The following is a 12,892-nucleotide window of genomic DNA, read 5'->3' as shown; positions in this document are numbered from 1 at the left end:
GCATCGCGTGATTACTTCCTCGTCTCGTCTTCTTCCTCCATCGCATCTGCTCCATCTGCTCCGTTGCCGTATCCTAATCTACACCACCCGAAGCCTTCTTCCCGCCATGGGGACTGGCGCCTCGAAGAACTCCGACTGCTCCCATGGAGGCCGCGAGGGGCAGCTCTACGTCGCCCTCAAGATGGAAAATTTTAACGTCCGAGGAGACCTCATCCCTCACGTCTACGGCTCCGTCCCCATCACCGGCTCCTGGGACTCCGCCAAAGCCGTACGATTTCTTAACATCGTCTCCCTATTCTCATCCATTTCATACTCTTTTTTTTTATTGGTTTATGACGATTCCTGTTGCTCGACGATTGTATTTCCGCTTAGCTCTCGATGGCGCGGGAATCGGCCTCGTCGTGGGAACTCAGCTTCGTCGTGCCTCATAATCATGGTAAAGTTTTCTACTCGGACCTCGATTGTCTCACACGAGATTGTATCTTCATGTCTTGAATTGTAACTGCCTGGCTGTTGGTGTTTTGTAGAGACGCTAGATTTCAAGTTCTTGTTGAAGCCCAAGTTTAGCTCAGGGCCGTGCGTGGTGGAGGAGGGGAAGAGCCGGCTTCTCACAGGAGGGTCGCTGGAGGAGGGGGATTCCAGGCCGGCACTGTTCAAGGTTAGCGGTGATGAGGAGGTGCTCGAGTTTAGGGTGTTCATCAAAGTCGACATTTTGTCCCCGTTTGATCTTGCTGCAAGCTGGAGATCTTATCAGGAAAATATTGAACCGTCAAGAGTTCGTGGGATTCCAGATGTCAGTATAAATGTGGCGTCTGAGATGGGTGTGGAGGTACTTCTGGAAGTAACTTCGTTTTGTTGCTCGTCTGCTGCTGCTCAGTGTTCCAAAATTATGCAGTCGAAAGCAATTTACTAGGAGAAGATACACTATTTTTGTTCACGAATAGTCTTCCTACAGAGAAATTGCGCAAAACAATTCACCATGGTAGCTAACATGGTATCTTATGAATTAGAAGAAATTATATCTATGGGAATTGTCTACCCAATAGATTAAATTTATTCCTGGTTCCCTTCCAGTTTCTGAGTTCTGGTTACAGAAAAAGGTCATGATCTTCTGCTTACAAGAAAAGAAAATTTAATGGAAATAAATGTTACGATATTTTAAAGAAATTATTATCATTAGTTTATTTTGCCTTCTAGGGATGTAGTTAATCTTCTTTGAGCGCATATAAACCTTTGACTCGGGTAGGCATCCAATCCTTAGTAATATAAGAAAGGACTGCTGAATCTTGTCTAACTAAATCTTTTGCAATTATTGTATTGTGTTCAAGAAAATGCGATTCTTGATGCTCTTTTTAGGAGTAGTTTGGTAAAAAAAAGTTTTTGCTTCTCGCTGAATCATTTTTTCTGATTATTCTTAACATCCCTAAATTCCTACTTACAAATAATCATTTCCAACAGAAAACTATAATAGTGACATTTTGGTAAAAATAATAATAGCTTGTGAAGCTATCCACGAGTTGATCTTTATGTCCATTCAGTCTTTTTATTACCTTAGGCATAATGCTTTGAATGACATGTGCAAGTGTTGCATTTCTATATAGGTAATATTACCTTAAATAACTTGTGATGTATCTGTTCAGATAATGCTGATTTGAGGTGTTACAGGATGTCAATGTTGGTTTGTGAAGCATTCAGAATGGCACACCTATAATGGCATTCGAGTTCTAGTTCGTGTTTGTTGAACTGCTTGTGACCATTTTTAGATAGATCTCTCTAGACCTTATCTTTTGTTGTGATTTGCATTTGAATATCCTGGATAATAATGTTTCATATATTGTATCTCAATTCTCTGGTGTGATGCTTTCAGATGGTAAAATAGCAATTTTAAATTCAATAATAAGAAGTTTACAGACTTACACTTGGGTTTACTCATTTTAGATTTGACAATATTAATTTGTATTTCCTCTTTCAATTTGTGTTAATATCGATATTCTTACCCTTGACTATCCATTGCTTATTGCCAATTGACATTGTTGTAAGCATGCTGCAATTTCATACTCATCCATTCTTCCTACCAGAATGGTTCACCCTCTACCTTGGAGCTTGATTTAGAACACTATGTTGTTCCAGCACCATCTCCCATTACTGGTGCTGTTTATGCAGCTAACTTGGCAGCGACACCAAGATCATTATCTAGTAGGAATTTCTCCAAATATGATGCCTCAACCGGTGGTTCATATGGCTTAAGTAAAGCTGGTGGCTATTCTAACAGTTGCAAGGTACTGACATTGTGTTATATTTCTATGCTGTTTGATGATATACTTGATCTTCTGATATCTGTATTTTCGTACCAATTTAGTTGATAATCCTGCATTCCAGATATTCTTCTTCTTTTCTTCCTCAGGACATGGATAACTTTGTCGCAGATCCTCCTAAACTTCTTCAAGTTCCTGGTATGGTAGAATCAAAGTCAGTGGACACATTCTCACCAGTGCCAAAGCAAGATGGTCAGCTAGGACTCTTTGTAGATAGGGGTGTTGGATCTCCTAGACTTGTTAAATCAGCTAGTGCAGGCACATTCACATTTGATCTCAAGTTGGACAGTGAAACAAAGGTTTGTTCAATCAGAAAGAGTCCTCTTGTTTATTCGTGAAAAATTGACATTGATTTGTTTTGTCATTATTAGTTGGTCTGTTTGTTTCTCTAATCAGTATATTCTGTCTGAGCACTAATCACATGCTTCTTTTGCAAGATCTTGTCATTTTCTCAACAAACTTGCTTGTACTTCAAGATGTCAGTTTTGGCGTGATGGTAAACCATAACGCTGAACTAAATTCCTAAATGCATAAACTTGTCTCACTGCCATGTGGGCATGACCCTGGATGCAAGCTTCTTTGCTTGCGGAACTTTCTCAACTAGCTTCCTCCTTTGTTCCTTTCTGACTGGCATGAGAACTGCTCTGCCTAAATAGTAGAAAACCGTATAGATTGCTGGATTTTGTTGGATTTCTTTGACTATGCCATCTCACAGTGCTCTTTTGGGAATGGGTGCAAGCCAGAACAGTTTTTGAGGGAAAAAAAAATCTGATTCTTCTTCTTATTCATTGATTACTTGAAGGGAATGCCAGCAGCTGCCGGAGCAGTTGCAGCTGCAGCTGTAGCTGATCAAATGCTTGGACCCAAGGAGGATAGTAGGTTGGCCATTGTTCTGGTAACAAACTGGTACTTTCTTCTTCGGATTTTTTTTTTTCTTTTCACTTCTATGCTCTACATTATTGTCTTGTGCCCCTATAGGTTGGTTTGCCAGCCCGAGGAAAGACCTTCACGGCAGCCAAGCTAACTAGGTATTTGAGATGGCTAGGTCATGAAACAAAACATTTCAATGTTGGGAAGGTAAAAGACTCTATTTTCTTGATTTTGCCTTCATGACATAGTCAAATTTGTTAAACTAAAGTTTTGTTAGGCGATCTCATCTGATAAAACACTAACCTGCTTTTCTTTTGCATGTGCATTGGCTAACAGTATCGCCGTCTTAAGCTTGGGACAAATCAGGTATGTTAGGTGACTTGTTTTTTCTTTTATGATATTTGTTGATTGGATTTATCACATAGCCTAAAAGCACATGTAGACTTTAAACTACATGGATTGAGTTACAAACATCTTATTGTGACATTTAAATCCATTATTTCTCTCACATATATTGATTGCGATGTTCTTCCATAGTTCTTCATTCATCGATTTCTTAAGTTTCTTCCTTTTATAGTGCTTAGTAAATCACATTTCATTATGCAGTCAGCTGATTTTTTTCGTGGGGACAATCCAGAAGGTATGGAAGCTCGCAATGAGGTTAGGAATAAGCATGACATTACAGCTGCTCTTTGTTTGCTTTTGATCACAAATCACGGAGGTGCTAAATATCTATGTCAGTCTGTTTGTAATGGTTTTTTCATGGGTTCAGCTACATTTTAGTTGTATTATATGTTTCTATTTTCCTTCTACAGTTTCTTAAAACTATTTCTATGTATTCACAAAAAGTACTTGGACCACACTTATTGTACTCAACTTCATTTTCTAGGTGGCAGCTTTGGCTATGGATGATATGATAGCGTGGATGCAGGAGGGAGGTCAGGTAAATTTCTAATCATTTTGTGATAAAAGTGGCAATAAGATAATTCATTCTCTTTCTGGTGTTTCATAGGTTGGTATTTTTGATGCCACAAATTGCAGCAGAAATCGTAGGAACATGCTGATGAAAATGTCTGAAGGAAAATGCAAGGTACATATACGAGTCAATCAATTTGTGTTATTATCTGTTACTTTTTGTTCTTAAATTTCAAGTTACTAGACAATTCAATTTTGCCAAGAGAGTTTCTTGCACTAGTGAAGCTGCTACTGATTATCAGAAAGTACCCACATTTAATTAGATATTCACAAGAACCAGATTCAGTTGCATCTTTGGTCTTTTTTTCCCCGTGACTATGCATACCTATTTTAAATCTAAGAAGTGATGGAGTTGGTTAATATCCTAATTTGAGTTGTTTCTGATTCAATGAATTTCAGAAAATAGTACATAAACTCAAGAAGTGCATTTGTAACTATTATGATGAGATAAAACTTGAGACTCCTTGGTCCCTCATCTTGTTCTATCACGTGCGCTTTACAAATTGAAAAACGTCCCTACTGTTTTTCATTGACTTGTTAATTGTCTCAAATAATGTGTATATTTTCTGTTTTCCATTTCTGAATGTTTATCTGACTTTGTAGATCATATTCCTGGAAACAATATGCAATGATGAGCGCATAATAGAAAGAAATATACGCTTGAAAATTCAACAAAGCCCTGATTATGCAGAAGAGTGAGTTATTTTGTACTTTTAGATAACCATATGTTCATATGCCATGATCCGAAGTGCAGCGATTATTCTGCAGACCAGATTTTGAAGCTGGAATGAGAGATTTTAAAGAGCGCTTAGCCAATTATGAAAAGGTTCTAAACAGAATTCGCTTCTTCTAGATCTATATCTTATGGTATTCACTTTCAGTTGCTCATTAATCCAAAATGAAAAATATATTCTCCTTTCTAGGTTTATGAGCCTGTGGAAGAGGGTTCTTATATCAAAATGATTGACATGACCAGTGGACAAGGTGGGCAGATACAAGTGAGTTTATTTCTTCATCTTAATAGTTGGATGCACCCTTCTTCTGCTGCTTCCTTTTTTTTTTTTTAAAAAAAAAAAGGTTTGAATGAACAGTCTGTTCACTCGTAAATATTTCATTGATCAACTATGAGAACAGGACGTTGGGGACAAGTATTTCCAAATAAAAGCAGGTGAGATCCAGAGCTCAATGCCCCATGCAAACTAACATGGAAGTGTGAAAATTATATCCCTGGATGCCTACTTGTCCTTTTTTCCAGAAAAAGATCAAAGTTAGGAGAGAAGCCTACCACTATCTAGTATATATATCTACATCTATCTGTTCTATTAGAGAGAGAGAAAAAACTTACAGTGTCAGCCAGGATAATATGATGCTCCAAGTAGGAGAAAGTAAGTTGGCCTAGTTTTGCTAAGGTAAGGTATCTATGGTAAAAGCAGCTAAACAACTACAGATTCAGCTGCTAACAAGACTATAGTTACACCAGTGTTGAGACTAGACCACCTCCTTAGTGCTGATCAGAAAGAGCATAATGCAACTGTTAATTGAGTTACTAGTATAGTTGAATTGAAAATGAATGAGATATCATAACTAAACGTGTGCCAGTCTTGCTAAATCAAAGGAGCCTGGAATACGAACCTTACTGACTGAATCTTAGAACACTGGAGATTGGCAGGAGCTGAATTCATCTGCTTTCCATTGTTCAGTTATTCCTTTATCAAGACATAAATCTGCTTTGTGATTTTGCTTAGGAAAATTTTACTTTTTGTTTTTTTTTCCTATCCTAATCATACTAGCCATAATTTATTAGTCCTGTACCAATCATAAGGGTGGGCTTTCTCTTGTAGTTTGATTGAAAATAATTGTCTCATTGCAACCAGACATTCCATACCCAAGCTTGGCATCAGGATAGAGTGGTGATTCTAGAAAAGCCATATAAATCATCTATAATCTATGTTGCACGGATACGGATACAGGTATCGTATTGGATACGACACGGATATGACGATACAAAAAATTTTACAAATATAAGACACAATACGGCTAGGATACGATGATTATTAAAAAATAAAAAATAAAAAATATTATATATATATATCGTATTCAAAATTAAAAATCCTAGAATAGAAAACTATGTTCATATTAGATCAACTATAATATCCGTTGCGATCGACGGCGAGCTGTTGCGAGCAGCAGGCTTCTGCGAGCAGCACCGGGCTGTTCCTGGCTTCTGCGAGGGTTGCTGTTGAGCAAGCGACGTCGGGCTTCTGCGAGCAGCGGCAGGCTTCTGCGAGCAGCGCCGGGCTGTTGCTGGCTTCTGCGAGGGTTGCTGTTGAGCAAGCGACGCCGGACTTCTGCGAGCAGCGGCGGCGACACTGGGCTTCTGTTGAAGAGAGTGTAGGCGATGCCGGGCTTCTGCGAGCAGTGGTGAGCTGCTGCTGGGTTCTGCGAGCAGTGGCGCTGTGGCGCTGTGGTAGACTTCTGCGAGCAGCGGCAGACGACGAAGACGCTGGCGAACAGAGGAGAGCGTTGGCGGTGAAAGCGCAGGAGATGGTTGCGTGAAACAGTTCTGTCGCAATGGAAAAAAAGAATCGGGAGCGGGGAGAGTAAGTTAGGGCTTTTTTTCCATTTGAATAAGTAGTCCTCGTAATTTTATTATTTTTCAATTTTACCCTCAAAATTTTTATTTTTTTTTTGCAATTGTGTCCAAACGTGTCCGGAAACGTGTCTCATCCGTGTCCTAGTCGTGTTTGACTGGTCAAACTTGTAAAAAGTCAACGACACGGTTTTTGCCGTGTCCGACACGCATATTTGCGTGTCGTGTCCGTGTCCGACACCTCCAAAAAAATATTTTTTGGAGTGTCCGTGCTACACTGTCTATAATGAATCTGTTTAAGCAAAGTTCCAACTTGAGATCCAGATTAGCAGCAATTACGTACCATTCAGTTTTAGTGAGCCCTGACCTAATAGGTGGTATGCAGATTCTTTATTTGAGCAGAAAGCACACCTCGGATCAGTAATGGCCATGCCTTTCCTGAAATGCACATCCTCTGTGCTGAGTACATTTTTCAGGATTATCCAGGTCAAGATTTTCACTTTCTTAGATGTGAAAAAAGCCCTAAATCTGACAAAAAGGATACTGCAGATGCTGTTTCAGTTAGAAATTTGTAGGCCGTTTTATCACTGACAATGCCATTGTCTGTCCACTGCCAAGCCAGTGAATCTACTGAATTGTAGTTCAAGTTCAGGTTGTTGATTATATCTTTAATAATTTAAAGCTACCAAATGGTGTTCTATCTGATAAACCCAATCCCAGATCCAATGCTTCCAATTGCACTTCATTCATCCTTATTTCTGGAAGTGAACAGACTCTAAACTTCAAGGAATTCTGTGGTTAAAACAGGATTTGTAGACCATCTGTCAAACCATTAAAATGTATTATTTTCATCTCCAATTTTCCTATCCAAACCTACAGATATAAACTCCCCCTGATTATTGATAGGTCTGTCTAAAGATGGGGCCAATTCTTATCAATCTTTAGCAAAGCATGTAAGGCCTTTATTTACTTTAGACAGATTGTTTTGCTACTTGGTGCGGTATGAGATTTGTCAGACCATGATTATTAAGTATTAATGATAGCTCTTCCATACATTTCAGCCATCCGGATGTGAAGCCATGCAATTTGAGAACTAGAAAGAGGCTTTTGCTGACACTACCCATGCTTTTCATAATTTACTTTGATCAAAGCAGCTTCCCTCTTTCCTTTGTCGCACCAATTTAACATTTTTGTAGCAGTCATAAAGCAATCCTTAGCTCTATGTTTTTCAAAAAGGAAAATCGGAAATCTTGATATTAGAATCCATATCAATTTGGAGTCTAATGGCCAACACCTTGGAATCAGCTTGACGTTAAGGGTTTCCAGAGCAATTGGTCCAAAGTCTCAACTGGATTGGGCTTTGTCAGATGACACATAGGCATTTCCTGTTGTCTATGCTTTGAGAGTTGGAATTGAGCAGATCCTTTTGTGGTAAGGTGGTCAGGATATTGGCACTTGCTATTTCATGGTCATGCATATACATAATCGTACAAGGCTAATGCTTGCTCATATATGAGTTGCTCCTACCATAAAGATACACTGAAATATCCTGCACCCAATATGGTAGCACACAAGGACGTTATATATATATTTTTACAAGTATCACATTCCTTTCATTAAACTTCCGTGAGATCACAAAAAACAAAGTAATAAATGCTCAAACTAGGGGTTGACACAATCTTGACAGTTCTTCATTAACTTTTGATGTCATAGAAGAATTAAAGATGAAAATTATAGCTTATTTAGAAATTTAAAAAACTGAGAGAGAGCTTCAAGCAGTTAAAGAGGGAAGCAGGCTAAGAGGAGTGTTGGTTGGAGGATGAGTGAAATAAAAATAAGAAGGTTGGTTGTAGATGTGTACTGTGTGGCTAAGCGATATGCACCTTATGAACTGAGTTATACATTATAGACACATGGACATCGGAAATTGTATAGTCCATGCGATGGTTCCTGGTCAAACTGGTGAATATTGACCATACTAGGCCACAAGGCTGGCATTTGAAACCCTTAGCTCAAGGCACTTGAACTCTCTTATTGCTGTCTGAATGCCTCAGTTACATTTAACGAGCTCCATACCTCACTTCTCGCTACCTGGAAAAAATTATTGCCTTACGCCTTTTTAATAAAATCAAGATTTAGTGAGTAGCACTTAGCATGTAGTCCTGTCTCAGTTAATTGCTAAATTTATACAGGCTGAATGTGCTTCCTCAGTATTAAACTACTAATGTTTCGTTTTTGTAAGTTTTAAAGGTTTGTTTATGTTTTTGATGATTCCTTCCCTTCCCCCTATTCAGGTTAACAATATTGGTGGTTATCTTCCTGGAAGAATAGTCTTCTTCTTGGTACACATTTCAATGACAACCTTGTAGAAGTTACTTTTAAATTTTCTGCTTCCTCATGTTATATCCCACCCTGCAGTTTATTAAAGTGCCATCTATAGAAGATCAGAACAATGTTTTTTAACGCTATCTCTTATTCTGTCTTTCATCCTTCATTAGCCCTCTCATATGTTTGTAATGATTACATTTTCTGACCCAGTTGATCAAACTGTTCATTAATTAATAGCTATCTAACTTAAAATTACTAGAGAAAATCACACATCTTCTCCTATAGATTCTTAGGCAAAAGCTTTTGGCATTCATGCAATTTGGACTTGTATTGCAGGTGAACACCCATCTCACACCCCGGCCTATTTTGCTCACTCGGCATGGAGAAAGCCGAAGCAATGTTAGAGGAAGAATTGGAGGTGATGCGGTTTTGAGGTTAGATATTTTTGTCTTTTCAAGATATATTGTAATTATTTCATCTTATGTTGACATTGTCTTGAAGTGCCATTCGTGTTAGAACCTATACATTAAAAATATCTGTCTTCTTTGAAGTATCTCACATTTGGTGAAAAGTGGAATTTTTTATATCTCATGATTTACCACAAGGAAAGAACAATAGTTAATTCACATGATTATATCATGATAGCCTTGATAGGAATCATTACCTAAAAAATTACCCTACCTTTTTGCAATTCCTATGGTCATGTAATAGTGATAGAGCAAATATCCTACTATCAAGACTGCTCATCCATGCATCTAGTCTTTTCTCAGTCCTCTAGGAAAAATTTGAAGTAGAGCTGTAGTGTCCGCCTGTATAATTGAGGATAATTGCTTCACTTTTTTTTTTCCTATATTTACCTCTTCTAAACAAACTCCAATTCTCCACATGCATAAGAATTTGTTATCTTTCAATTTTGGGGCAGTGAAGCTGGGGAACTTTATGCAAAGAAACTTGCGAACTTTGTTGAGAAGAGACTGAAATCTGAGAGGACAGCTTCTGTAAGAGCTCATTTCCTTTGGTATTCTTGTCTAAATTTCAACTTCTGTAGAGCACTTCAGTATTGCTTTCTCCACAACTTCTACATTATTACATCAATAGAAGTTAGGACAATTATATATACCATAGCACATGGATAAAGTTGATTCAGGTGAAATATATTCTGCTAGCATAGGCATATTTACTAAACTTGTGCTTATTGGTGCCATATATCATATGAATGTTTTTGTGATCTTACCAATGTTATTGAGACCAGGTAGTTAAATGATTCTATCACGTAGCCTGTAACTTTGTAATATTCGAAAAAGTAGTTCTATTTTCTTACAAGTTTTACTTGATTATCTCAGATATGGACTAGCACACTCCAAAGAACAATTTTAACAGCAAGCCCAATTGTTGGTTTCCCAAAGGTATGATCTATCCACACTTAGATTTTAAGCTTGATGATATAATGTGCACTTTTAAATTTTTTATCAGTTTAATTTTGTCAATTTAATGCCATCATCATTACTAGATACAATGGCGGGCTCTTGAAGAGATTAATGCTGGAGTATGTGATGGAATGACTTACGAAGAAATAAAGAAAAACATGCCTGAGGAATATGAGTATGCGACAAAATGCTGTGTTAGTTTATTCATTTTGATAAGTTGGTTCCATGAGGATGCTTTTAGTTACTTGATTTGGAATGTACTTACTCTTTTTTCATATCTAAGAAACTATTAAAACTTAAGGACATATTTATTGCTTGTAAATAGTCTGCAAAAACCAAATATTCTAACATGGAAGAATAAGTATATTTTTTACTGTTTGCTCAACAGAAGGACTAGGTTTTATCTTCTCTTGTTTGGGTGAAGCAGAGTCCCCAAGGCGTAGCACAGATGGGGAGTGCATGGTTCTGTGGTTTAAAGGTCCAGGGGTCGATCCCCGGGGTGTCACTGCCTGGGGTTAACGTCTCCGCCATGCACTTTCCACCTGTGTACCTGCATTTACCTCCCTCCATATCCGTGGCCCCGGCTCTAGGGGGGCCGTTGATGTGGCGGTTCCACATTTTTTTTTTTTGTTTGGGTGAAGCAGATATAAAAGTTTCCTTAAAGGGGAAAAGAAATTCAGAAAAATTAGTGAAAGGTTGGTTAACTTTCTGAAACTTATACCAGAAAGTTAAATCTTGGTCCTACTCCAAAATAAACTACCAGAGAACTGTTTCCATGGGGATGCTGTGAGTTGCATAAATTAGCTCTCAACTCTTTATTCGGAGATGCTTATGCACGGTGACTTCTCCCATTAATGCTTATAGGAGCTGGTGGCGGTGGAAAATATTCGTTGATTAAGATCAGAAACCTTAGTAACTACAATTCAATGTATTGACAATATTTTTTTTCTTTGATGTACTCCTTGTACTTGGTAGAATTGAATTTCTTGGAGCACATTTTTATGCTTTATATTGTACTTTTCATTCTCTTGTTCACCTCTAGGGTAGAGATCATTTGAAGAGAAAAAACTTTTTACTCTCAGTGCTTTCAAAGGCAATTTTTTTGCACTTGTAAGAATACCAGTTGATTCAATGATTTCTTCTTTTGATTGTTTTCTCATTTCATTTCTTTACCTTAATTTTAGATCGCGTAAGAAGGACAAGCTTAGATATCGATACCCTCGTGGAGAATCATACTTGGATGTCATTCAAAGGTTTTTAAAGTGATTTAATTTAATTGATTATGTTTGTGCTTTTCATTAGACTCAAATTTATAAATGCCTCCATATCTACTCGATGTCGGTATGTCTATGCTTTCAGATTGGAACCTGTAATTATTGAGCTTGAAAGACAGCGTGCGCCTGTTGTGGTCATTTCTCATCAGGTACTGTCTGAATGCTTACTTTTATGGATATTTAACCCCTAGAAATACATAACAATCCCTCCTAATCTTGCAGGCAGTGTTGAGAGCATTGTACGCATATTTTGCTGATAGACCATTGAAAGAAGTTCCTCATATTGAGGTACGTCAATACATTAATTGAGGCTCTATTTCAATGTTTCAGTACTACGAGCGCAGCATTATCCTAGTATAGATAAAGCAGTTCCGATTCTTAGACTAAGTTTCTTTCTACCCATGTAGGTTCCACTCCACACAATCATTGAGATACAGATGGGTGTCACAGGTGTTCAAGAAAAAAGATACAAGCTCATGGATTAATTCATTTCCATGGTGGTGTTAGCAAAGGTTAAAATTTCATATACTTGACAATGCTATTTTCCTAGGTTGTCACTTTTATGCAATTATGATTTGCATATTGGAAGTTGACTTGGGAACAAGCCACTCCAATTGTAATGCCAACATTTATCAACAATAAAGATTGGCTTGATACATCACAGCAAACTTGTTCTGCAAAAATTTTTGTGATTTTCTGCTTCTTGAGCAATAAGACTGTCTGTATTTGATGCATGCTTACATCGTTCCTGGAGCAGAAACAGATTCAAAAGGTCATTTAATGTAGCCTCTGTTGCTGTTTGAACTGATGAATAATACTGATGCCAACTTGTGGGGATTGGAACTAAAATTCTAAAAGCTCAGGCTCTGGACATGGCTGTGTGATGAGTAAAACCTGGGATGCCTACCAAGAAATAAGAATTGCTCAACCATCTGTGATGAGTGAAAGCTCAGGCTCTGAAGAATGTGTGCTTAATTTTTTTTTATTCAAAGTGCATATTTAAGTTCATGTCTTGGCACATGAAGCATTCTACTTGCTTCGTGACTAATAAAATAATTAATTTATGAATGGGTACTGGTGTTAGAAACTCAAATGTCGATTATAGGACCTACA

The 12,892-nt window shown here is 37.8% G+C and overlaps 1 protein-coding gene across 3 annotated transcripts; it reads left to right on the top strand.

Annotated features, from left to right (window-relative positions):
* On the top strand, nucleotides 1–12,821 carry LOC122000943 (6-phosphofructo-2-kinase/fructose-2,6-bisphosphatase-like). Of its 3 annotated transcripts, XM_042555453.1 has the most exons (24): nucleotides 1–268; nucleotides 373–436; nucleotides 528–829; nucleotides 2,079–2,279; nucleotides 2,405–2,614; nucleotides 3,118–3,210; nucleotides 3,294–3,392; nucleotides 3,522–3,551; nucleotides 3,792–3,845; nucleotides 4,075–4,128; nucleotides 4,198–4,275; nucleotides 4,764–4,855; nucleotides 4,929–4,986; nucleotides 5,084–5,158; nucleotides 9,045–9,092; nucleotides 9,415–9,512; nucleotides 10,001–10,076; nucleotides 10,422–10,484; nucleotides 10,589–10,680; nucleotides 11,690–11,758; nucleotides 11,865–11,928; nucleotides 12,002–12,067; nucleotides 12,187–12,291; nucleotides 12,537–12,821. In XM_042555453.1, exons 1-23 carry the CDS (start codon nucleotides 107–109, stop codon nucleotides 12,262–12,264), a joined length of 2,226 nt encoding a protein of 741 aa, XP_042411387.1. In that variant the 5' UTR covers nucleotides 1–106; the 3' UTR covers nucleotides 12,265–12,291; nucleotides 12,537–12,821. The 3 variants fall into 3 exon arrangements, 2 of the variants coding, with proteins under 2 accessions (XP_042411387.1, XP_042411386.1); XM_042555452.1 differs by lacking the exon at nucleotides 12,537–12,821 and having other exon boundaries at nucleotides 12,187–12,462; XR_006117244.1 differs by lacking the exons at nucleotides 12,002–12,067; nucleotides 12,187–12,291; nucleotides 12,537–12,821 and having other exon boundaries at nucleotides 10,589–10,699; nucleotides 11,865–11,934.
* Nucleotides 12,822–12,892: the final 71 nt, after the last annotated feature.

Source organism: Zingiber officinale, chromosome 7A, assembly GCF_018446385.1.
Source record: "Zingiber officinale cultivar Zhangliang chromosome 7A, Zo_v1.1, whole genome shotgun sequence".
Lineage (NCBI taxonomy): Eukaryota > Viridiplantae > Streptophyta > Magnoliopsida > Zingiberales > Zingiberaceae > Zingiber > Zingiber officinale.
This window is presented reverse-complemented; position numbering and strand designations above follow the sequence as displayed.

Coding starts and splice junctions, on each gene's coding strand:
- LOC122000943 (XM_042555453.1), top strand. CDS start 107: ATGGGGACTGGCGCCTCGAAGAACTCCGACTGCTCCCATGGAGGCCGC. Junction 4,856..4,928: donor AGCCCTGATTATGCAGAAGA/GTGAGTTATTTT, acceptor ATTATTCTGCAG/ACCAGATTTTGAAGCTGGAA. Junction 10,077..10,421: donor AATCTGAGAGGACAGCTTCT/GTAAGAGCTCAT, acceptor TGATTATCTCAG/ATATGGACTAGCACACTCCA.